A 27,546-nucleotide genomic window follows, 5' to 3' on the forward strand; every position below is an offset into this window, starting at 1 on the left:
TGAAATCTTGAACTTTGTAGAAGCACCGAATAGTAGTATTTCATTAGATTCTATTGTTTAGTTTATTTATTAAAAGGTCTAGAAGACATGTATAATCTGATTCAGTGTAAAAATATTGTTCGATATATTCGGGGAACTCGCGCTACCTAATTTGCATTGGAAGCATCCCGATTCCCGTACAGAAACAACAATTTCGCGAACGAAAATCCATAGGGCAGCCGAGTATTTCGGATCGAGTATCGATACGGCCTCGGTTCATACGTTCTATTAGTATGTAACGCCTGGTCCCTTTACCGCGCCGCTCAAAGCAAAGCAGCCCCCGGAGTGTTACAATTTCGCCCTCTCTACCCCCAGTCTGCCTCGAAAGTCCCTTTATCTATCCCGCTATTTTCCTAACTCCGACGTCCCCTCCGGGGGTTTCTCCTCGTTGGTGGTGACGACAACGATTCCTCTTCTCCTGAAGGAGGATGGAGGGAGTCGTGGATACCGGGGTGGCGATGGTGGGGACGCACACCCCGTCACCCCTTCGGTAGGGGTTGAAATGCCCGCCCATTGGTCCGCCCATGTAGGACCAAAGCAGTCACTTCGAATCAATTCGACCCACGATTTCGCTTCGTAGACGGTCCTCCACAGTGCTGGCACACTCGCAATCGTGCTTCATAAGCTTCGACCGCATTTCGTACACCTAACCTCGAGATACCGCTATCATCTCGCGCGCGACCGACATCAAAGTTGACAGGCCAGAAACCGAAAGCCGAACATCGACGATCAGTGCGACCGATTTGCCGGGGTTGTAAACCAACATTTTGTCTTTTCCCATTTTGTCAGTTTCTGGTATCTACCGCGCGCCTTTGTCGAGAAACGGAAAGACAAGAGAAGAAAAGAGAAGAGAAAAGAAGTGTAGAGAAGTGAAGAGAAGAAAAGGAGAGAGAGAGAGTTGTCGCAAAGATAAGAATAGTCAACGAGTCGAACATCAAAGATAAGTTGTTGCAAATAGTCGAAAATCGGGAGCTGACAGTGTGGGGGATTCGCGGAAGATCGATAAGCGAGTATGACGGAAAATCGCGATGGTCTCTGAGGATCCCGAAAGATGACTAGTGACGATAGAGCCGCAGAGTGCGCCAGTTCAAGTAATCGCGGCCGACATCCTTGAGACGCTCGCTCGCAGGTGACAGAGAGAACCGGCCTAGAAAAAATCGGCTCGTTATCGTTGTGGAAACAAACTATTAGCGTAAGATAGCATTTGGTCGGAGCTGGTGCGGTGACAGTTGCTCCGATAAATATGTCGCAGAAGGAACGTTCGTGATACAACATTCGCGGTTATTCGGTGACTCGGTGGCTCGACTTTGGTTGAAACGGAAAAACGGTATCGTCGCGAACCGATCTCTCCGCGACTCGATGAACGCAGAGACGTGTGCCCGCTACCCGTAGACAACAACCGGCGTGGCGCGCTAATCGCGTCCTAATCGCTTCCACGGAAACGAACGATGCGAGCCAGTGCTGATTCCAAAGAGGTCCCCGATGACCTCGAACATTAGTCTGCAACTTCCGTCCCGTGAGTCGTCAGCCCATGAAGCGATCACGATGGAACCGCACGGGATGATGATGTCGAACTTGTCGTGCGACGGCTGCGCGGACAGTGATCGGGACTCGGACAGCAGCAGCATGATCGTGGACCCGGTGAGTCTCGACAAGAACGATTCGTCACGGTCCCAGTCGTCGTCGAGCCCCATAATACCGAGCTCTCCGGTGCCCGCCACGACTTCCTCGAGGAACCGCGGCGGTAGTCGCAGCAAGAAGAACTACACGATGATGTCGGCGAACGGCCAGCAAAAGACCAGCTCGTCCGGTCAGACCTCTACATACGGGAACGAGAAAATGTCCTCGTCCCTGATTAAACCCCCCTACTCGTACATAGCGTTGATCACGATGGCGATCCTCCAATCGCCTCAGAAGAAGCTCACGCTGAGCGGCATCTGCGAGTTCATCATGTCCCGGTTCCCCTACTACCACGACAAGTTCCCAGCCTGGCAGAACTCCATCAGACACAACCTCTCCTTGAACGACTGTTTCATCAAGATTCCCCGCGAGCCCGGCAACCCGGGCAAAGGCAACTACTGGACGTTGGATCCCCTGGCCGAGGACATGTTCGACAACGGCAGTTTCCTGCGCCGCAGGAAGAGATACAAGAGGCCCACGCCGCACTATGTCCTCCGCGACAGAGCCATCATGGCAACTTTCGCTATCTGCGGCGACCGAGGCCCTTGTCCTGGCGGCGGTGGCGGTCATCCGGGTGCGCTAACCTATCCGAGCGCGGCTTACCTGTCTCCGCCACCCGGTCTGCCGTTGCTCGATTTCTCGCCCTCGACCCTGGAGGCCCTCAAGCTCGGAGGATTCCTGGAACCGCCTCCGCCGCTGTACAAACCCGTGCCGATCACGGCGCCACCGATCAGGCAGCTCGACCCGACGCCGACGAGGACGCCGACGACGATACCCATCAGTCATCCTCCCGTCAACAAGAAGAGGAACTTCAGCATCGACGCTCTGATCGGCAAACAGGCCGCCAACGATCAGAACTGCGGCGGACTGCTGGACCTCAGTCCGACGGAGCACAGGGAGATCAGGAGTCAGGCGTCGGCCTTCTCGCCACTGGTCTAGACTCTAGCGCTAGAGGATCCAGAGATCGGGGGCTACCAAGCTTTCGGTCGAACCTCGGATCGACCTGTAATCGATTGTAATCGGACAACTATTTTTCCATATTCGAGGACTATGATCGCGGACACGTTTTAGTAGCCTGAGCCATCTCAGATTCCGGCTCTGAGATCTCTCGCGATCCTTCGAGGAAATCGTTGTCCTCGGGAGGACGTTGTTTCTTCGAATCGGAACTTTGCAGCGGCAGCGGAACGACGACGATACAACGTGAAACTACGAAAGCGAACTTTGAAACGGAATCGTTGAGATTCGGTTGCGAGTTTTCCTATCTCTCGCGATTCTCTTGGCCCGTCGCGTCGCGTCCCGTCGCGTCGTGGACTCGGCCGCCGACATTAGAAGACTCACGAACAAATACTGAACCTGTTTGGTGATGAAAGTGAAACGATCCTACAGGTACACCAACGAACAAGCGACGATCGACTCGCCACCGAACTAAATATCACGAATACGTACGCTTTGTGTAAAAAGACTCGGATATATTTGAATAATTGTATAAAACGAAACAAGTGTAGTGCAATAGTGTAGTGGTTTGTTTAATATACAGAAAAGAGAAGGAAAGAAACGCACCTCGATGATACTTCGGGAGTCGGATCTGAAATCTTTCGTCTTCGTTCTCGAACGTAGCGGTTTCGTTTCTAGCGGAAGAAGTAGCTCCGTCGCGTCGCGTCGACTCGTTTCTAAACGATCGATTAATATCGGCACTGTACATATTGAACATCCCCCGAACAAATCTTTGCTCAGCTTTCTATTGTTTGCGTGGACGTAAGCGAGAACGAGAGAATGATGGAACGCAAGATTTTGTGAGCGTGAGAGAGAACGTGGGGGAGGTCAATTCTCTTCGGAGAATTTAATGTAAAACTCGAGTCGTCGTGTGTTTTGGTCAAGTAGACGTTTATTGTGCACATATGTAGGGAACGAGTTGTACGACGAACATTTGTTATATTTCGATCGATGAAGGTTTTCGTATTGTTCGAGAATGAGAACTTATACCGATGCATTTTACTTGCGCCTCCCTTTCCGTTCGATCATCGTTTTGTTTTATAGGCTGCTTTAAATGAATATTAAATGTATAAAGTGGTTTCTTCGGCGATGACAGTATTTCTTGGTAAAAGAGAGAGAAAGAGAGAATTGGCGAGCGATCGAGAAATCGAGCATCGAACACCGTGTTCGCGTCGCGGATTCAAACGATTGCATCGTTTAGCAAAAGCGTGCGATGCCTAATGGACTCTTGGAGCTGTGTAAGTCGGGTATCGATGAATAATATTACGATAATAAATTGATAAATCAGACGTCTCGTTCGTTCTCCCGAATTCTTCGACGGCGTGGGTTTTGTACGTGCACGATGATTAAAACCGGCGGGATATTTCGATCGATTTAGCGAGTTTGTCTGTAAGATCATTTCGCAGCCTCGTTCATTTGAAACTAGACCTTAATTCAGCTATTACTATTACGATAATCATTTTTAATCACCCTGTAACATGAGCAGCGTGCGAAATAGTCACTCTAACGCGTTGAATGTCGCACTATTCGAGCCGTTTAATGCAGAAGCGATGTAAGTCAATATTTGTCTGTTTAACACCGCGTCTCGGCGGTTTAATTGTCATTGCATAAAATAATTGTAATATAAGTTTACCTTGTAACATCCTTCGATACCATATCACACAATATTTTCTAGAACATTTACTCGATTACTTCGTTATCCGACGATCAGTTATGACTTGCAGCATTTTTGCATTGAACCGCTTATTTATTAACAAATGTGTCGTCTCGTTTAGAAAACAAGTACATTAATAAATTGTACAATCGCTTGTACATTTCTTTGCGAAGAACAGAAGTATTCTTCGTTAAAATACTTTTAAGTTATTGCACATTTTCTGTAAATAAGGATTATTAGGAAGTACAGCTTACAATTAGATACCTATATCGTTACCAACAAAAATTGTCCAATGTTTTACAATAGTAATTACGAAGAAGCAATCCTTCTGTTAATTATACTGTCTTCCTACATTAGAAAATACTCATTGGTATTAATCGGTGGACACAAACGTAGAACGAGGGAATATTTACGAAAATAAAACAATTTCGCAAGTTCAGATTCTTCAACGATTCAACTATGTTTAATTATTTTCCGAGTGCGATTCACGATCCTGAAAAGTCTTTTCGGCTTCGGAGTATGACAAAAGCCGGAAGAATGCAATAAAATAATTTGTACAATTCCGCAACCGTTTGAAATGATTTTTTCCCATGGATTACTGGGCATTAATTGAAATCTAGCTGATCCGGAAATTATTTTAATGGTTCAGAACGGAGGTTCAGTGGATGGGAAGCCTTTTGTCGCGTCGCGTCGTATATTGCCTTTCCCTTAATTTTTTTCCCGATCGATCCGCGGGTATTAACGCGGCTCTAAACGGTCTTTCCGGTTCCGAAAATTCTGAACGATCCCATACAATCGCGTGTACAAAAACCGGGGAAAAGAGGAAAAAAATCACGGACTGTTTGAGCCCGAGCCCGTCAACGATTTTTAATGGCGACGCGCGGCGAGCCCGCCCGGATCCGCCGCTAACGGGGTTTCGAAACGCACGCACGGAGATTCACGAGAAAAGAGAATGGAATAATTTGCAATTAATCTCCTCGACGATACGCATTCGTGCCGAGCCTGCTAATGAATTTTCCCTGGTATAGGATCACAATTGCAGGATAAGGTTCATGATGCGCAACACCGCCGCGAATCGGTGAAATCTGCATTTCAGTTTTCTATCGAGGAGGAAATCGAATCTCTATTACTATCCTTTTTACATTTCTGACGTATTTTCGCTCTGTTCTCTGTTCCTTCCTTTTATCGAGTACACGTGTATCATCGACGATTTATTTGTCCTCGTAAAATCGCATTTAATCTTTTCTATGAAAGGGTCTACCGCAACAGAGAGAATATTTGTTAAACACCTTCGGCTTTATTGTACTTCGCGTATGGCGTATGTTATGTATTCACGACATTCGCAGTCTAGTTGTCAATAGTTACCAATCGAATTGTATTAAGTGTACCAATAAATAATCTATTATTTTCCTAATAACATGGCATTGCAGTCCAAATTCAATATATTTTCCCACCTTTCGATGTAACATTGAAACCTCGCGAAAGCTACGAATATCGCTAAGCATGTTGCTCTTGATCAAACTATTATTTGCTTATTGGTACACCGAACGTCAATCGTTGCTTCCAGTCCTCGCGCACTCTTCTAACAATTGTTATATACATATATATCTGTTTGCGTGAATTTGCGACAATATTACAAATAACTTAGAAACGCGCATTCATCTGTAAATTTATGTATTTATCGAGATACAAGAAAAATGATTGTGCACGAGGATTAACGTCATTCTCGATTAGCCATTACATACTTCGTAAGGGAGGATGCTGACAAAACACTGCTATATTTTGTAACTGTTCGCAGCATCGCGTACGAACCAGATCTACTAATCAAGGGGAACGAGTATTTGCCAACAAAATGTTTGCACGTGAAAAGTTCTGAAAAATCGTGAAAATTTGTTGCGGGACGTTAAACGCTTTACATATTAGCATTGGAATACTGGCCTTTTCGTTTCGTTTCGTGACTGCTCAAGGCGAGCCGAGAATCCCGTGTTATTTTCGTTATCGTCAACATTTATGCAAAACTGATTACGTTGCTCGTGTGCTTGCGATACGGCGCGATGTTCGCCACGATAAGGAAAATTATTCTCTTAGCAATTGTGTGCACGTTTTCCTCAAACACATCTGGCTCTTAGCGCGACCGACAAGATCGCTCGCATAATTTTCCGCAGAAAGTTGTTCCCCCGAATATGCATTTTGCAAATACGCACGGTCGCCGACTCCATCTCTTGGAGAAGTGATCGTGTTTCTGTTCGCATAAACTGCATGGTACAACAATATAAACGTGTTTATCCCAGTTCGTTTGTCCGTGGAAGAGGAAATAGTTAGCGGAAAGGAAAAGCTTGACAGAAAAGGAAAAACCAAACCACGATTACAAATATTCTTTGAACAATGTATATTTTACTAACGGCGCGGCGTCGAGTCCCAGATATCGTGTTAAGCTATTGTAAAGAAAAAATCATCAGCGATACGTCTGTTTGTTCCTTTACCGAATAAGTACCGCCGCCATATCGTACGTTTAGTTATAGGTTTACCGTTGAACTTGTCTCCGTAGATCTAGTAAGTATTATACGTGTCAAGATGATAGATTTATAATAACGTGTAATAATAATGTCAACAATAAAGTACTGTTAAGTATACGGATCGCTCTCATTTTGAAGCACGTACTTCGATCGAATTAAACAATTATTTTCATTTAATTAACAATGAGCCTCGTTTTTAGATGAAAATGCCGTCGGTATGTAATCTTTTTTCTCGGAAATTTCAATAAACACATTTGATAGTTCATCTTTCACGCGGTTCATTGATACGTTCATTTTATCATTGATATTGTATCAATTTTTTCTAGTTAGTATTTTTTATTAGAACCTCGATCGATTAATCCGATCCGATGATTTTTCGTCTGATTATTCGACTAAATTCTTCTTCGATTGAATATTTGTTGCATAGCGACGAATATAATTTGATCGATAAAGATAAAATGTTGCCCGGTATCGCTCCCAAAGTGTTCGAACGGATTTGAAAAGCCTATCCAGGGCCGGACATTGTAGTAAGCGAACAATCGCGCGCGAAGATCGTGGAGGTCGAGTATCTGGGCCGCAAAGCGACGCGCGACGGGTTCGCATTTCGCATCGACACGGGCCGACAAAGTAGGAAGAAAGGCCACGGTCGTGTTCATCGTTGTCACGATCGCGGCACTTGAGCCGTGTACACCCCTTTAATCGTTCGTCGAGTGTGTGTGCATTCGGAATGTAATATATCCTGACCGACACGTGCGGGTCACGTGCCACCAAGTGTTTGTTTCGGTTTGTATTGTCACCACGGATACGGCGCGGCGCTACCGAGAGAGAAGAGAGCGAGGTGTGCCCCGTGTCTTCGCCGAACGGAGAACAGAGGGATGCTCCTCTCCCTTTCATAATTCCACGCTCGTTCGAGTAAATAACGCGCCGGCAGTTGACAATTAGGACGATGGGAAAGAGATTCATTAAACGGAACAGACTAATAGCGAATCGATCGGGGGTAACTGTGTACTCGCCTGCTACGCGAGGGACGATTCACGCCGGCACGCCATCTTGGACCCTCGTCGATTTAGCGAATTTATGTTTCGCCGTTGCATCGAAAACACCCCGATCTTTGTAATGCCGAACTTCCGGAGCTGAACGAATCCCTGCAATCTTCATCGCGCCCTTCTAAAACTCCGGAATTCTAATCTTTCACCTCCAATCTTCAGTCTTTCGTGTACAATTAGGCTGAACCTCTTGGACTGCTAACGCGATGTTCTTCAATCTTCGTGCACCAGGAAAGTAAACGTAACGGTGAAGTAGACGTAACTTTATTTTGGAAATAAAGAACGTGGACGATCAGAAAATAAAATACATCCACTGCTCTCTTGGCGCCTCTCGGGCCAATTAGAACGACGCTTGTGCAACGTCTGCTGGATTATGTGGAGTTAAGAGAAGCCGTAGAAGATCGTTGCCTGTAAGGCAATAATTAAGATCTTGATCTACTAGGTTCAGGGTACTTAAAATGTAACACGTCAATGTTTCTCGCCGATCCGTTACCGTTACATTATATGTAAACTCTTATTTCACCGTTCGACGCAACTAAGGTTTTCATTTGGATAGAGTATACATATATAGGCATTTAGCAACCGCCATGATGTCTGACATGACAGTTCTCAAGAGCATTTATTCGATCCGTTATCAACCATTGCTACGAATCTATTTCTTTGAAATTTTCTACATTTCTTACCTGATAGTAAAGCCTGTCGTCGCAGCAGCTTATCGTTACAAGACTTTATTATAGAGATTTTATGAAAATCGTGAGAACAGGTCAATGCATGGGTGTGCTTATTATTTATTACTTTCATGTAATACAATATTACAATATAATATGAAATTGCAAAGGAATCCAATGCGAATCTTAGCGATGAAACAAGCGATCGTGATAGACGAAGCCTCGGTGAAATACTACCTCACCTCGACCCTGAATCTAGCTGTTATCATTTGTTTTATCATCCGCGATTTGCTTACTTGCAGCAAGATTGACATAGTGCAACAATGGTTACATCTTTAATGCGACACTCTCGTCAACGTGTCACGCGACACTTTATAAACTTCTTAGGCGGACAATATCAAACAAAGATCGCACAGCTGATTCTTATCTCGATGAAATTTTAGATAAACTCAATTTATTTTACCCTCTTATCCTCATAAAAAAATTGATGAGCAAATTTCTAACAATAAATATTGTTAATAAATGTTAAATGCTTTCGGCGCAACGCACACTGGTCCACGCGCTCGATCTAGCTGTTCATTTGGTAAAAAAGCAACTTGCCCAAATCGATGTTTATTTAATGTATATTGCTTTCTAAATATCCATGTCATTCCAAAACGATGAAATTAGATGAGATTTATTAAAAATTGTGATTAGAACAATCATTTAAAAATCAACATTTTATGAATCTTATTTGCCACCGAAAAAATTACCACTTTTCTTATTGATACCCTGGAGAATCTATTTAATATTATGTGTCCATTTTTGTTGCAAATGAATAGTATTCGTCTATATTTAGAGTATATCTTTTCTACTAAGATTTAATATTTATAATTTATTGAGATAACAATGCTCAATAAACTAAAGAGGACCTTCAAAGTTTTCAATCTTTGGTAAAGGATATCTTTCGAGTCCCTCATCGTCCCTCATTGTATCAAAGTGCATTGTTATCAGCGTTCTTTTCTCGATAAAATCGTGCAAGAATCACATCTTACACAAGTTATTATATGTACACAAGTTATTATTGTTTAAAGAGTATGTGTCGCCTGAATTGCGGCCGAACTCTGGCATTTTGATGATGCGGTCGAACAATTCATATTGAAAGATGTTGAAGAAGAAAGTGATGACAATAACGATTTGTCAATATAATATAATATAATATTAATTGTTAATGTTGTTTATACAATAAAAATTATATTTTTGCTTTTTATAATTAATATTATGTTTTTCGCATAGTTTTAAATAAAATATTTTTAATTATGTTTATAAAATCCATTACTTCAAAAATGATTGATTATCGTGTTTATTTAAAACCTGAGCCTGATTTATCAGACACTTCCGATAATCTGAGAAAAAAATGTTTTAAACAAAACTGAATCAACATTCAGCAGTCTACAAGTTTCAATCGAAAAAATTGAAAAAGAAATTTTTAATGCATAAATAATTAGTCACCTCGAATTTTTAAAAGCCAATATATATATTTTTGACTTCATAATATTGTAGCTGATATCAAAACAAATCCAACGACCTAACTTACTATATCTTTAAACTTTCAAATAGTGTTAAAATATTAATGAACAGCTAGATCGAGCGCGTGAATCAGTGTGCAACGGTTCGATCGTTTACTGCTAATTATGAAGCAATTTTGCTAATTATCAAACAAAATCAACGTTTCGATCCTAGTTTGGATCCTTTTCAAGATTTATTTGAATCGCGTCTGTAAAGTAAATATGTATTAATAATTTCAAAAACTAAAATATTGTATTGTAAATAATTGATTCATAAAATGCTTTACAATAAGCAAGCTTCCAAAATTGTTTTGAACTTCTAATAAACAAATTCTTCCAACTCCTTAAAAGTACTCGAGTCGTGTTTGGTTAAATGTTAAGAAATTTATTGCATCGCGCATTGTAAAGAGTGTCCGAATATAATTTCAAAAACTAAAATATTGTATTGTAAATGATTTATTCATAAAATGCTTTACAATAAGCAAGCTTCCAAAATTGTTTTGAACTTCTAATAAACAAATTCTTCCAACTCCTTAAAAGTATTCGAGTCGAGTTTGGTTAAATTTTAAGAAATTTATTGCATCGCATTGTAAAGAGTGTCCGAATATACTCGTGTATGTGTCATGTGTGTATCTATGTATTGTATTAATTCCATCCACTGTATCGACGAATTGTTTTTCTAGAGAAACGGAAGGATAAGAATAAGGATAAGAGGGAACGCGGAAAATGGCAGAAAAGCGGCGGGGAAAAATGAAAATATTTAGCCGAAGAAAGACGCGGAGGTTATCGTGGAGAGGAATTAAAAACACGTGCGGAAGAGCACTGGGGTGGTTGACAGGCTCGAAAAGCTGCATTGCTCAGACTGTTTTCGTCACGATCGAGGAATGTAATATCGTCACCCCAAGCGACAAGAGTTGCCTTCGAGAGTATCGCCGTTTAGAATACCGTTGACGCGACGGGGCCGCGCGGCGCGGTGGGGGATGCACAGGCCTGGATTAAACTGCAATGAAAATCCACTCATTTTCTACTCCCTTCGCTTGTCTCCGTTCGTCGTCGCGCAGACACGCCTGCACCAGCACGGGTAAACAAGTTATTACCTACATACCTGCTGTCTGTGTCTCTCCCCATCGTTCTCTCGTGCTGATTGTCCTTCGCGTTTGACTTTCATGGCAACTGGAATTAATATCTCCGCCTCAGAGTCTCATAAAAAATCTGACACAGTGTTGGAAATCATTTTGAGCGCGCTCCGACAGTTCTACATGTTCTCGAAATAGTTTCGAAGCTGTTCCCAATTTTCTCTCGATTTTTATTCAACTTACAAAATATACAGTGGGTAACGAAAGTATTCGAACGCCCTTTAAAACGGAGTAACTTTTTTATAATTGTACCAAACGCGACCTGACTTTTTATAATCAATTAGAAGCATTGGTCTATGAAATGATATGCAAAAAAGATTTTCCAAAAAATTATAATTTACAAAGTTACATGCAAAAATAAAAAAGGCATTTTTTTAACTTTTTTATTGGGGCCCTTAAAGAAAATTTAAAATATATCTTTTGTAGATCTATGTTAGTTATACACATGCTGAAAATTTCATTGAAATCGGTTGACGCAGGAAAAAACGACACGCATCGAAAGATGTACGATTTGGTGGATTTTAATTCAATGAAATTGTCAGCATGTGTATAACTAACATAGATCTACAAAGCATATATTTTAAATTTTCATTATCAATATTCATGTAACCTTGTACATAATAATTTTTTGGAAAATCTTTTTCGCATATCATTTCATAAACCAATGCTTCTAATTGATTATAAAAAATCAAGTCGTTTGGTACAATTATAAAAAAGTTATTCTGTTTTAAAGGGCTGTTTTAAATAAGCATTCTATTGTATAAAACACAATGTGTAATATCGAAGGATGTTACGTTTGTCTTATGCAAGCCACGCTAAAATTAAATGACGTGTTACAATTGTTTAATTTAATGATAACTAAACCTTTGAGATAAGGTGTTGAACCCAACAAACAAATATGACAAATACTTTCGCCGCTGTCACGTTGATCGGCTAACTTTTGTCATAAATCCGTAGAATCTGCTGTGGAGCGATCGAAAATTTTTGGTCAACAGTGAACAGTGTATGTATACTTATATTGCGCATCTGCTCAAGCCTCACCTCGCGTCGTGTTTCTGCTGATCGTTTCATATTAATATCTTCGCGTGCAGTTGCCGGGAAATACGACACTCGGCTGATAATAGTGCACCATCGAATTTTTTTCTTGTTGGAATATTAATGCGGTGCGTCTTCAAAACGTTTACCAGACTGCTGCAGATTTTACGGACTTATGGCAGAGGTGAATAAATGAAATATTAAACTGTGAATGATATTCACAGAGTTTAGTCGAATTTTTACACAGTATTCTGCTTATTAAAATCAATAACAGAGAAAATATTTTTCATGCATTTCTGTTTTTTGTGGTAAAGACAAATAAATAACGTCATGGCATCAACAACTACCAGCATGGAGTCAGTTCACTAGTAATAATTTTCTAATATAATTTTTCTGATAAAGCAAACGCAAAATTTTACTCTTGAAAATGATCCACATCAGGATTGAAACGTTGAGTGTTTAATTAATTTGCAAAATTGCTGGTGTTTTATCATTGATCGAACCTGTGCGCCGATATCATCACACTTTGATTATCAAAAATAGGATCGATAAACATATTGAATTTAAAATAAACAACGTATTTGCCTAACGTTTTAGACTGATAGATGTTTGATGGATATATGTATCATAAAATTAAGATTGCTGATTTGTTATGTAATTTCCAATGAAACGGACAGAAATCTATTTCCGTAAGCATTAATAAAATGGTAAATTCTGGATCCACGAATCTTACATAATGTTGCAATGGAGACAAATCGCATGAAAAATCTCAGCGAAAATACAGTTGGGACACATGCAGTAACAAATTCGTTCGTTATTCGTATTGCGCAGGATTAATGTTCATACGAAGATAAATAAATAAAGCTTTTTTACACCGAGTTTTGGTCGGAATGAAAATAGAGTTTAGTCGTTCGTTGGACGTTGGACACATGGGCTTGTAAATGCTGCTGGTTGTATGTCTGACAATTGCGCGCTGTTTCTACTTAAAGTACACACTGTCGACTACTCTATCAACCTCCGTGTTTTAAAACTATGTACATGTGTAGAATATGTAGGCTGATATTCGATGATCTTTGTAAATATGTAATGCCACGTCGGGGACGACGTTTTTAAACACTTTCAGAGATGGAAATAATCAATAATGTACAGACGTGTACGCTAATTCGAAGCGAATTAAAAATGATATTAAATTATGGAAATGATTTTCAAGGTAAAACGAAAGATAGACATTTCCATTTTTTTTTACAAATCATTGAGTCGTCAAAACGGACCCAATGTTTGTTATTTGATAGTCATTGAAAAGTGCATTTCTGGAAAATGACGGGACCGGTTTCCTTATTCAACTAACTTAAGGATGTTCTGGAGGGACACAAAAGTACAAGAAATTCGAAATCCATCAATATATTGGCAATGAAAGCCATTCATGAGTATATTTTGCATTAATCTTTTGCGAATACTGTCCCCTGTGTAGCTATATTCAGTGGTCTACTCTTGTCGCGTTTCCATGCTAGTGAGAGACAACACGATAAATTTGACGTTTTGTAATAGTTTATAATTTTTTTGCTCTCTGTAACTGTTTAATAAATCTTAATAAATTTTGAACATAATTAATTAGTTAACTTATTTTGTTAAGGAGTTTCTAGTTGCGTTTTTTTGCGCATTCTCCATAAGAAGACGTGTTAAAATGTGCGAACTTTAAGTTGCTATAATTCTTAAACGGTTCTTAAACGGTAAGACTTATATCTTGTCAAATTTTCAAAAATTTTGTTGCGTTTTTATATACCTCCAGAATCCAGAACATCCTTAAAAGCGCACGCTACGTCCAGCGTCAAGGACCATCGAAAAGAATCTTCTATAGTCTATATGTAGAAAGCGAAGAGCTACGATATACCCAGGAAGATGTGGATACCGGGTCGAAATGGACCCGGGGTCCGCAGGGATTGTCGCGACGACTCGAGAACGCGGGAAACGAACCCCGCCGGATATACGAAATATTTCGCGGGCTTGACGACACGACACGACACGATACGACACGACGAGTGGTCGGAGGAATGGTGGCGGCATGGGGCATGGCAGTCGTTGGTAGCGAGTGTCGCGTGTGAAAGATTCCCGTTGAAGCAGCTACTTCGCCTCATCCAGCGGAACAAGCAATGACCAATATTATGATAATTCTAACCCCCTCGCGTTTTATCTCGCCACCTAGCCGGCAATTCTCCGTCCTGCCCTCGCCGGGGATCCCACTCCCTGGCGGCGCTCGGGGAGGGTTTCGCGGGTACATCGAGGTGCACGAGTCGCGGCGGGTACACGGGCAGCCATATTGGAGGGTGCGGGCGTGGCTTTCCGGTTGCCCGGGGTAACCGGCACCGGCGTTATCCCGATATCGACCTGGGAGCAACGAGAAGGGTGGCTAGGCTTCTGTCCGGGAGGGAAAATGTTATCACTGCTTTGTGGTGGCTAAGATAGCAACCCACTTTCCCTCTAACCCTTCTTCGTCCCTCTACGAATCCTCGTCGTCTCACGCCCATCCTACTTCCCTTTCCTCCCCCTCCCTCTACCCCCACCCTCTTTTCAACCTCCCACCCCCGCCCCCCTAACGACCTCTCGCTCTTCCTCTCGATTCGGGGCTACCAGCATCTTCCGAACGCGTAATATCTCGGGACACCGTGTCGATCGCCGTCACGATTTCCCTTCGTTATTGTCATTGACACCGTTTTTACCATTTCCGGCAAGTTTCATTACCGCGCGGCGCGCCACTACCACCGACGCGTGTCGGTCGACTCGTTCGCCGAGTTCCGCACGGAATTAGTTGCGCCGCGAGGACAACCGAGCCAATTTAAATTCGGACGACAGACTCGCAGAGAGACCCCCGCTTTTATTGCCAGTCGACGTCGATGAAATTTGATCGGAGAACCCACGAGAACGATCCACCGACGGAATATTCTGTTTCGCGGATGCTCATTTCGTCAGCAGACCTCGCCGACGAGTTCTGTCCGCGAAATTTTACATCGAGAATAAACAGTTGTCTATCGTTGCTTCTCTTTTAACGCTAGGCTCACCGGAGTCGGCGAAATCACGCGGATGGGTTTTCTAACATTTTTCATTTACAAACTTCGGCCTTGTAAATAGACACCCGTGAGGAATTATCGAACCTATGAAGTTTTAGCTGAAATGGTTAAACATTTGGATAAACATGTAATTGTTATTTTTATAAAGTAACTAGCTTTCCCCCGCCACGCGTTGCTGTGGCTCAGTATTTTTTAAAAGCATGTTTTTAAATGTCACAGATGTGACATTTTAATCACGCGATTGCTGATCACGGAGTCGTGTTTCACGCTGATCTGCTGTTTCTCGTTGTCGTCTTTCAGCCACTCTCAGTCTGTCGCGTTCATTCTGTTGAGTTTGATGCAGATCTGAAGCTGCAGAACCCGATCGCCGTGCTCGCAACCATGCATCCTCAAGTCTGGCACGTATTTGAACCATTCTTTGCGATGTCCGTTCTTCCTCAATTTGATTTGATCTTAATCGTCGCACTGCTTCCGTGCCGCGAGTACGACGACCTAAGTTTGCTTTTCGGCGAGTCATTCGTTTTATGTACTAAAGTAGAAAGAAAGTTATATCGATAACATCTAAAATTGCTAAACATTAAATAAGGAAGAAACACGAACTAAAAAACAAAGAAAGATTAAAAATACTAACTAAACCTTTCAGTTCAAACGCAGATCGATCTGCTCAGCTGAATTCCAATGCAGTGAGAAACTTGCAGAACAAATCACTCCGAACAGGTCAATCTTTCTATTTGTATAGATATTTTTTCTATTTATATAGATATTATACTGAGAAGATTCTCGTCGTGACGCATTGGTTAGAACGCGAATCAACACGAAACCATGTCGATTATTCTACATCAATGTTTTCGCAAACGCGCCATATTCACATAACTTGAAGTAAGCAGTTAGCGTTGTAGCCGGTGGAAAAAGTCGTCAAAACTCTTGAACGAATGGACTTTTTCGAATGCGGATTGTCCTAAAACCTTCCCGAGGAAACGCTGCGTCTAATGGCTCAAACCCCAGCTTTCTACGTTCAGTCGTTACGGAGATGTTCGATTACAAACAAACGGAAAAACGGACATTTACATTTTTATTTATATAGAAGATAGATAGATAAAGTAATATAGTCACTTTTAGTTTTACGTCTACTAATTATACATAGATACTTATATTTGTATGCTATTAATGGGTTCATATCGACGAATTCCTCGATAGGTAATCCATTCGGGTGTTGAAACGCCGCGCCGCGCCGCCGAGACAATTATGTCGACGAGTTATTAAGACAAGGGAAGAATCCGGTCCGAGGGATCTCGCACGAGCCAGATAGAGTATAGGAAGCTCTCGGCGTGTCGTAGTCTATGATGGAATTTTGAGAATGTGTGCGAACCAAGGATGATATTAGATTCTTGGACAAAGTTTTCGCATGGTCGAGGTCTCGAGAGCTGTTCCGGAGGAAGAGAAGGCTGCTCGTCCGTGAGGAAGAGAACGCGTGTTAGCTAGCCTTCGGCATTGATTTCTTCTTGGTGCTTTTGTCTTCGTTCTTGCCGATAGAATACCCTCGTCCCCGTTAAATTAAACCTCTCGTCTCTTGACACTCCGCGTACTTTCCGCCAACGCGTTTCCATTGCGGCCTAATTAATATTTAAACGGCTACTCAAACACGGGGAACGGAAACGTCAACGAATTTTACTCGGTCAAAATATCGCGTCGGCTAGAAACAGTTTGATAAAGAGTTCGGTAAAAGTAAACCTTATTATTTTATGTTACTTCAGTAAAATAACAAGAATACATACAGTAACCAAAGACATATATTTCTTGATCAATCCTTTTTATATTTATAATATTTATGCATATGAATATCCGCAGATCGGTATGCAGAGTATCGGCTAACAGGCAATCCACGCAGGAGCAGCGGCAAGAATATAGTTTTGCTGTCTTTGTCGGAAAATGGGGAACGGTGCGGCGGATAAGAAAGTACGACATTTATAATGTATAGGTTTCTTGGGAAGGTACAGGCATGTGCCTTAAAACTTTTGTCCGCTTTTGCGTCGCTAGCAAAGTGGTTTCGAAGGAAGGAAATAAGTGTATAAGAATACGTATACACGTGTACGTACGTGTGCGGTATAGGTAAAACGCGATGCATTAGGGAATAGCTTTCAATTCTTCCCTCCTTCTCCGTCTTTCTCCTGTTCCGCGCCTACTTCAATTGTTAGTTAATATAGCGTGCCGCTCGAAAGTTTTCGATCGCTTATACATATGATATTCACCGCCCTTAAATGTAATGCAGCAAACTTTCTGTTTCACTGTTACTTTGCATATTACCTGCGAGTATGTTTCTTTCTCGGCTTGTTCTATCAACGCGTACACCGCGACATTGGTCCCTTGAAAATCCTGGTTGATAAAACACTGGAAAAATACGAGTACGCAGACTTTCGACGCGTAACTCTGTCGGAAACACGAATTTCCGTGAAGATCCGTCTGTTCGTCGTCGTGCGTTCATGGAACAACACGGTTCGGCGTAATCGTGCTGTGTATGCAATAAATGAAAACAGAGTAGAAAAATTGCACCGATTTACTTCTCGACGTTGATGACAGAGTCGAGGGAGAACGAGGGCGAGGCAAGACAGCGGGAGAAAGAGAGAGGATGTACACACAGAGAGAAGGAGGAGAAAATGAGGGAAACGATGAACGAGCAGCGAGGAGTTTTTCAGTTTCCGGCGTTAATGTACCTATTAAGATTCCACGAGTCCGCGGACCAAGACGTCGCACGTCGGTGCTTGCGGCCACGAAGAGGACAAAGATGGATAAGGCGAGCCCAGATGATGGAATTAAACGGGGATGGAGGGAATAAAACGGGGTAGAAGGGGGGGTAAAAAGAGAGGTAAACGGAGGAGAAGCCCCGCGGCCGCGGGCCCTGCAACTCGGTCGAATTATTACGGAGACCGAAGTTTAAATCGTCTTGGGGACATTACGGGGGGCTGAAGGGGCGCTGAGTGGGGGGGGGGGATCGGTGCTGGATGGGTGGCTGGCTGGCCTGCGGGCGGTGCCCACGAACCGTCAAATTTAAATCTCGCTAAGCTCGACCATTAGTACGAAGTGCAAACAGCAAACAGTGCATTAAACTACGCTTCCAGGGGCCAGTACGTGCACGCGTACTCCCCCGAGAGACGATCCGTCCCCACGGGGTCCCGTGCCCGTAAACGCAAAGCCAAGTGTCTATTCCCACGGGGATCTACGGCGAATAACGTTACGCTTTTATTTAGACTCGTTTGTCCTCTGTTTACCTGTTTCTACTTTAATGCGTACGCCGCGCCGGACGATATCGCGCGACACGGGATCTCGCTTTGACAAATCTTCGCGGAGAAGGATCCAGGGGATCGACGGCTAGCCCCTGGCCCCTAGGCTCTAGGCCCAGAGGTTTGCCCTGAGACTTGTGTTAGTTGTTCTTTCGGGACACTCGAAACTGACACGAGAAAAACCTCTAGCCGGTGAGATCGGTAATCTATTCTTTTATTGTCCGATAAGCATCGTTATTGCGATCGAATAGTTTCACGCACTTTTCTCATAAATGCATAAAATCCGCAGTCATCCAATTGTTAAGTTTTGATGGCTGAAATATACTAAAATTATAGAAGGAATAAAATTATGCAAGGATAACGATGGCATTTGAAATGTCAATCTCAGTCAGCGTAATGGAAAAATTAAAATATACACTGTAATTATTTGAATCTTTATTACAGAATAAACAATATTTTCACTTATTCGTTTATTCTTACCGCACAAAAACGATATATTCATGCGAAGGGATTAAAATTACAGTTGTTCATTTCATCCATTTTGAAAATTTCACTGACGTTGACCACTCTTTTCCAAGCAACATTGAATTTCCACTCTTTTTCCGAGACCGAAATATATCACGGTTTTACAGTTATTATTAATATTTTAGATTAATGAAAACTTTTTATGAGAATATCCAATCCAGTCTCCAAAGAGCAACAGCTTTTTTAATTGTCCATTTAATTCCCGGTTCAATGTATAATACAGTGTAACAATACAGTCGATCTGCAGCGATCGAATTAATGAAATATTAAATGCGCATGAAACTTAATGCTACTAGCATCGAGAATATTTAATCGAAAGAAAAGCTTACCATTCGATTCATTGATTTACTAATGTCATCCGAGAATTTCCAAAGACGTTACTGCATTTATTATACTAAATCGAAATAAAGAATAAACTCGTCTAGCTTTTCTCGCATTTGATTAGACTTTTTCAGTTTAATTAACAGTGGTCTCCCAAAATATTTTCGAATTTCTTATTCGGTATGAATCTGTTACTGCAATCGTCGAACTATTATTTTCCTCGTGGAATTAAATGGTACGTAGTTCTTCGTTTTCCATTTTTGCTTAAATTTAAGTTTAGTAGATTTCTCCAGCGAAAACGGAAAAAATACCAGCAAATCTGTGGTCGGGACAAATTTCATATAAATCAATCCCGGCGCGACATACCCCGGAACCCGGAATATTACGAAATTTCATATCGTAATTAACAGTAATTGCCGATCGCAATTCTACGATCGTGAAACGGTTTCGATGTCCGACGAACTTCCACCGCCACAACGGGTAAATAATATTTTTGTCGGATTCGGTACGGGATTCGTTGCATGTAACGCCGAGCTTCGATTTTCGAACGCGCGCCGCGCCGCGCCGCGCCGGGTCTCGTTTAATGCCCGGAACCGCAATGTTATAAGGGGGGTGTAAAACATTATAATTATTATTGCACGATTGATAAAGTCCCCGTATAAGCTTAGCTCGCACCGTCCACTGAATTACGCTCTCCGTAAAAGGTTAACAGAACCGGCGTTTGTAACCCGCGAGAGTGTTCACCTGACAAATTTGCAAGCCAATCACGCGTCAAATATTTAGTATAATTAATAATCCTCGAAGCCCGCATACTCTTGGCCGGAGTCCATTTCGCCGCACTATGGAAATCACTATATTTCGCGCGGCCCGGCCGCGTTGCACGATTATTATTAATCACTATCATTTCGTAGATAAACTCGCAATTGATCGAAAATATTCGATATTGTTCACTGAATTTCGCGGACCCTTCGGCCCTTCGTCGTAAAATACCCAAGCGAATTAATAGTAACGCTCGCGATCGACTCCTTCAAATCATTTTGATTTGAACAATTCGACCATTGCCAGTGTCCATTATCAGGCTTTTCAATAAAGCCGACTGCCAAATGTAATCTCGATGACTGATTTGTTAGATTACGATATGATTACTTTTTACAACTGCGGTTCATAGGCGAGGTGTAAAATTTGTAAGAATAATCTGGAGGCATAGGTGGAAAGTAGTAGGGCTCGAAGCAGCTCGAGTTAGCGGGCGACGAGAGAAGGGTGAGAAGCAATAGAATAATCATGCGAGACGTTAACCTGTTAGAGCATTAGCAGCGCATGATAGGCGCTGCGGGTGGCGTCACAATGAAATGAGAGTAGCTGCGGGGATACGGATGAAATAGATTGAGAGAGGACGGCCGGGCTGCGGGAGTAAAACAATTAGGGCTGCGTCGACGTACACTCGACCGAGCACCCCTCATCGTGCTCAGCAACCCCCACATTAGGGGCGTCCTACGGCCTTTGCCGACGCGTTCCAGCTACTGCTGTACGCTGTACGTTGCTACGCCCAATATCTCGCTGTGCTCGTTCCTCTTCTCGCAAAAATTACTGACCACGCTTCATATCCTCCTCCGCCGCCGCCGCCACCGCCGCCGCAAATTGCCCGGCTTTCAATTTCAAAGACGCGTCCTCGAATTGCGCGAAAATACTCGCGAGTTCCACATTGCGACGCCCTTCTTACCGAGCAAAACAAATTCATCAACCGGTTACACTAATCCACGGTTCAAGAATCATTCAAAATGTGTTTAGTGTCACGTACAACTATTTTGTAGTAGTACATAGCAGCCAAACGATGCTGTGTATCAATCCGTCGGAACGCGATTTGATTAAACCTTTCTCGTTATACTACATATACAATTCATCGGTCCCTATGTAGTTTATTAACCAACAAAAACATTCTGTAAACAGTAGCCAAGTTCTTATGGCCGTAAAACGTTGCGAGATCAAACAAAATACGGCCAAGTTCGTTAGCTTAGAAATACCTCTTGCAATACTGACAAAAGCGTTTGTAAAAATTAGTTTGAAAGAACGCTATTGAATTTTTAAAGAGTTGCATGGAGGGCTAAATTATTCAAACTTGGCCGCTGCCTAACACCTTTTATGGCCATTGGTTTAAAAAGTAACGGCCAAGCTTGAATAATTTAGCCCTCCATGTAACTGTTTAAAAATTAAATAGAGTGATTTCTAAGCTAACGAACTTGGCCGTATTTTGTTTGGTCTCACAACTTTTTACGGTTGTAACAACTGTTTACAGAATGTTTTTGTTGGGATTTCATCAATTTTTGTTGAAATCTGTATCTACACCCAATAAGCAAGAAGTTTCACTTCTGTCGCGCGTGGTTTTCCACGCGTATGTTTTTTTTTTTTAAATTCAAAAGACTACATACGTCATGTGTGTGGTTGAGCATACCCTATATGCTTTCGGGCTGAGCTTTTGAAAATTTCGTTATTTTTGCGGTAGGACGCACCGTTCCCGAGATACAGCCATTTTTTTATATATTCTATCCTACGTACCTATTTCGTAATGTTTTTGTTCAATACAACCCCTTCAAGGTGTAAAATTTGAAACTTCGATAATTATTCCTTTGAGTGTTTGTTATGGTGGACCTATGTACCAAATTTCAAGCTTGTTGTCAATGGGAAGTACCCAAAAGGTTTTGATGATCTGTCAGTCAGTCAGTCAGTCAGTGACAAATTTAGCGATTTTTAAGGTCCTATATCTCGGAACCTACAAATGTTAGAAGATTAATGTTTTGTCAATATTGAGACATGATATCATTTAACAAGTTGTACGAAATTACATCTCTCCATCTGCCTCCAGTGCCGAGTTATAAGCCTCTAAAAAGCGGCTAAGTTGTTTCATGTAAAAGGAGGTAGTGCGAGAACTTGGCTGGTGCACTACCGTGCACCTAGATCAATAAACATATGAAAATGTTTGATACATACAATTGTAAATTGTTACGTTTCATTGTTCGCAATTAACAGACGTATTACGCGAAGCATTCACGAATATTTCCAATAAAGAACAAGGTTTCAACATGAATCTAATTAAATAACTAACAGCGGGTTGTATGAAAAGTAATTTAAACAATTCAACTACATATCTCGTTCATTTTGCTCTAATTACTACAGAAAACGTAGTATAGTCTGCTAAACATGGCCTCCAATAGTATTCAAAATGGCGTCTGTTGCGGTTATGTGTGAAATTATTCACACTTCGTATATCCGTTTCGAAAAACGGAAACGGAAAACGGAGCGAGAAACGAAGAATGACGGCTGCCATAATTCTTTGGAAACACGGTCTAATCGGCGAGGACGCGGAAACCCGAATTTTTCAAGACAAACGAAACAATAGGGGACGCGTTTTAGATGGAACGCGAAATGAAATTGATAGAGAATGGTTGCTGGCAATGCGTTCATCGATCCGTTTGGCTTCTTTTCGCTCCTCGCTTGTCGCATTTAATTCGGTAGAAAATACTTGGTGTGCTTGGGGCACTCTTTTCAGTTTAAAACTGCATCGCGTTTAATTCGAACAACAGCGAGAAATGGCGCGGCAGCATGCAGCCTCTCGGAAAATCGAAGTGGAAAACTTCGCAATTAGTCCTCGTCCCCTCACCCCCCCCCCCAAACCCCACCTCCCGCTCCCTCGCAGCCCCTGCATCGGTCGTCTTTGTCGGTGGTAGACGGAGTAATTAAACGTCGGCTAATTAAACTCCTCATAACATTTTTATAAAGTTCGGTTCACCTGAACAATCCACGATTAAAGGCCGCCCCCTCTCTCTCTCTCTCTCTTTCTCTCTCCCTTTTCAACAAATTATTGCGAGCGATGTATCTTTGTTCGAAACAATAGACGGGAATGCGTTCCATTTGCTTCCTTTAACAGCTATTAATCAATTCGATACAATCCACGAAATTATTAACGATCGGACGGCTATATTAAACTCCGGTTAATACATACATAACTAATTGCTCTTAATTGGAAAAAGTTGAATGGAGTATCGCTGGAAATGTTGTGATATTTGCAGCATAAGTAACGCGGTAAAAGATGTGTTCAAATACAACATCGCATTTGATATTGAATACATACATATATGCAATTGATCGACAACTGAAAAGTGTTTCCGCAAAATGCAAGATATTTTGCGTTCAGCAAATAATAACGGCTTAAGAGATCCGAACAATAAATCTTCCGAATACTCGAAACGCATTCACCCCGGCCGCAACAATCGGCATCCTAATTGCCAGAGAAGCCGGTAAATCGTCGTGGCGTCAAGTAAATCCTAGTCAATATAGAAAATCATCCCCTCTAAATTGACGGTCGCGCCTCCCAGTTTCACGGTCTAATATCGAGCGTAATTTATAGCCATAACCCGGACCCCGTGTATTTGTTATTGGAGGGTGATCGCAGCAGCCATCGTTCGCCGGATAGAGCCACAAAAATCATCGATTTCACTGCGTCCCGCCGCGCCGCGCCGGTGGCATAAGTCAAACGCTAAACCATCGTAAACGATCACAATACCGCAGCCGAACTTTGAATAATACACGCATTTAAGAGGACAATATGCGCTCCGTTCGACAAATATTTTCGGGTGATTCGGCGGAAATGCAATAATCATTTCGGGGAAGTATCCTCCAGAAGATTAGAGGCATTCTGACTCACCACTCTGCAAACAAGCTTTCCGCGTATCTATTTGCTTAGACAGTTCGTGTATTTTTTATTTTATTCGTGTTAGTTAGCTTAATGGAATTTCTGTGGAATATACGGTATTTTCAATTTGGGCCAGAAAAAATCACTTCCCAAACATTTCCGATGGCCTGGAAAAAAATGTTTCCAACAGAAGTTTATCAGTACATATTCGCTTTTCTAGAGATTTCAATAATAAAAATATTTTCATAAAAATCCAGGTTATTTCGGTTTTTCCAATCGAAAAATCCAGCCCATTGCGTATCGGAAATCATAGAAGAACAGTTAAAATCGATAACGCAAGGAACGACAGATAATTTTCGCAAACAACGAATATTTCATTGTAGAAAATGAACTTCTCTTCCTAAGAATTTCAAGTAAACGCGTTACCAGATTAATTACATATAAATTACTAAACGATTAAACGATCCTGCTCTGCGCGAAAACAAAGCTCGGATAACCATAAGAATTTTTGTTGCTTCCTCGAATCTCTGGCAAGTATCGAATTGTAAAAAAATACAGAGATTCAAGCTGAACATTCTTTTGTTTATGAGTTCTCCAACGCATCTCTGCGAGTCTCGTCAAAAACAGACAGCATTTTCCACCCTAATTAACCGAATTCTATTTCGCATGCTCGCATGTAATTAAAAAAGGGAACAAAACGGAAGGCATACATTTACTCTTTTATTCTGAAGCGAAGGCTATTGTTCGCGCATTTGAAATGTGCACGACGAAAGAATGCAGCCCGGTACCTGTACCAAATTTTTCGTTTTAATTACCTGCTACTGTTCCTCGTTGCTTCTTGATGAATTTCGGTTAAAAGTAAAACGTAATTGTTTAGCGAACCCGATGTTTCCCGTGCCGATTTAACTCAATTTTGCGCGTAGAACGAGCAGCTTCTTTTTTAGACGTTCATTCCCGGAAAAATGCTAAACCTTCGTTCGTCTGCGTGAAAAATGATTTCTTTTACACCATACGTTATTTTATATTAATTACAAGACTGAGTCTATTTAGATATCTCCCAATTGATCTAGTAATTGTAATTACCAGTGGATCTTCATCGTTTTGAACAATTATAAAAGAAAAAACGCCGAACGAGCTGCTGTACAACATTCGTATTTCGTATAGATTTTGCTTTGCTTGTTTTCTATCAGCGAGACACTACGGCGATTTCAGTTATACTCCTTTATTGCTTTTGGACAGAGAAGCTCGTGCCCCTGAATACATCATGGAAAGTAATAAACTGACTCCGTATCCCGTATCGAGCTGCGTGACAGGTCTCTTTACGAATGAATGGTAATCTGTTGCGGTAAACGCATCTGTTCTCCCGCCAAGCAGGTGTTGCGTTTCAATTCGAATAAAAGAGACGGATTAAGGGTCGGAACGTTTTTGTTGGGTCACGTGCTCCAGTCAAAATAAATCTGTTCGTGTAATCGGATTTTCGGGGCGCGCGGCGCGGCGGCCGATATAAACTCCTCTCGCGCGATTATCAACTTTAAATGCGAGTTACGCGAGACAAGTTCTGCCTGTCGCGCGTCACTTCAAACTTCAATCGCACTGACAGAAATTTTAACGCCACGTACTAACTCGTTGACAGCGGTAGAACAGATCACTCTTCGTTTCTTTATTACGCTTTTCTCAGCGATTATTTACAAAAATATCAAATATGTGCAATCATCTTTGGATTAAATAATAAATTAGCATACGTTTGAGTAGGACCACGTCGGGTCCGATTCACTTACAGGTTAATTACCTCTTTGATTATTTTTCTTCGAACGAAAGAATCTGCCAGACCAATGAAATTCAACAGTAAGGAGCTGGAGAATTTTGAACGATGTAAAATGCGTGACATTAGGGTCGCTCGAACAACTCGAAAGATTTTCTCAACGGAAATTTATTCATTTGGTGAAGGTAGAAATGAAGCATCGATCCAGAATTTCAGAGGCCAGAGCTTCCTCCCATGAAAAGTCACAGGAATGGCGGAGCGCCCAGTTTTCTCTTGGACTTTCCCTGCTTGGTTACTCTTGGGGCAGTGGATAAATGGCTACCTCGTTTCTTGTACACCCTTGAGGTTGATTGTATCAGGGGAGAGGGGAACGGCAGGACTGTTGAAAGAGGGGACAAAGGAAACGAGCAAAGGACGCGATAAACGCGGAACGAAGAAGGCAAGGCACCGTTGCCTTGATCGAGATTATGATACGGCTATCTCGTCGCATGCACACCAGAACGCAAAACTCTTAATTACATTACTTTAAGCTTCGGCTCGCCCCGGCAGAAAGTTAAATGTTTATTTCGTCCTCGTTCACATCAAATCCAATTTTCTCCGGGGCTCGGTAATTTTCCATTAGTTCGTACAAAAGGACAATATTAGATTGTCACTGTTTCGAATCTGTTATTTAGGCAGATTTTTTATTGCAAACGACTCTCCTATGTTTCCTGGAAAACCGTTTCTAAACATTTATTTATATTGAAAGAGAAAAATGGGGCAAATACAGACATTCGAAGGGTTTAAATTTAAATAGAAACAATTACTAAAGATAAAGAAAGATAGGAAAACTTAATTTTCTAAACACGTTTCTACGTTGTTTTTCGTGTCGCTTCTGTCTGAACAGTCTGAACTAGTGTTCCTTCTCGAGAATTCTTTCTCGAGAATCTCTCGAGAAATTCTATAATTGGTTATTTCTCATTTCTCGAGAAATTACAGTATTTCTCGAGAAATTTAAATCTAGGAACATTCTTATGAATCTCATTTATTTTATAACATATTTTCGGAATGAACAAATACATACAATAAGGAGCATAACTGATTCCACACACTTTAAATCAGAATAACTTTTATATGAATGGACCAAACGACTTCAATTTCTCTGTAAGGCTAGAAGAATTAGTTTAGTAAATGACGTTTAATAAATTAATTGAAAAAATGCATTTGGTCGGAATTGTGAAAAACAATACAAAAAATTGATTTTTACAACTTTTTTAGCTGTCCCAAAATGTCTTTTGTCAACTGGTATAAATTATATACGCTCTGAAATTTCATTGAAATTGGTTAATTGGTTTACGAATTATAAACGATCAAAAGTGGTAAAAAGGCCACAAAAATCTTGAAAAATTGCAATTTTTAACACTTGTGATCGTTTATAATTCGCAAACCAATGAACTAATTTCAATTAAATTTTCAGAGCGTATACAAATTTATACCAGTTGACCAGACACATCTTTTGAGTTTTCGTTATTGGCCCAGCTAAAAAGTTGTAAAAATCAATTTTTACTATTGTTTTTCACAATTCCGTCCAAATGCATTTTTTCAACATATTTTT

The 27,546-nt window shown here is 41.5% G+C and overlaps 1 protein-coding gene across 1 annotated transcript; it reads left to right on the top strand.

The window, feature by feature from the left end:
- The first annotated feature begins 440 nt into the window (after window positions 1–440).
- On the top strand, window positions 441–9,338 carry LOC143210307 (forkhead box protein D2). The gene has a single exon (XM_076427055.1). The coding sequence runs from the start codon at window positions 1,522–1,524 to the stop codon at window positions 2,656–2,658; it is 1,137 nt and encodes a 378-aa protein (XP_076283170.1). The 5' UTR covers window positions 441–1,521; the 3' UTR covers window positions 2,659–9,338.
- Window positions 9,339–27,546: the final 18,208 nt, after the last annotated feature.

The sequence above is a fragment of the Lasioglossum baleicum genome, chromosome 7 (assembly GCF_051020765.1).
Source record: "Lasioglossum baleicum chromosome 7, iyLasBale1, whole genome shotgun sequence".
Classification (NCBI taxonomy): Eukaryota; Metazoa; Arthropoda; class Insecta; order Hymenoptera; family Halictidae; genus Lasioglossum; species Lasioglossum baleicum.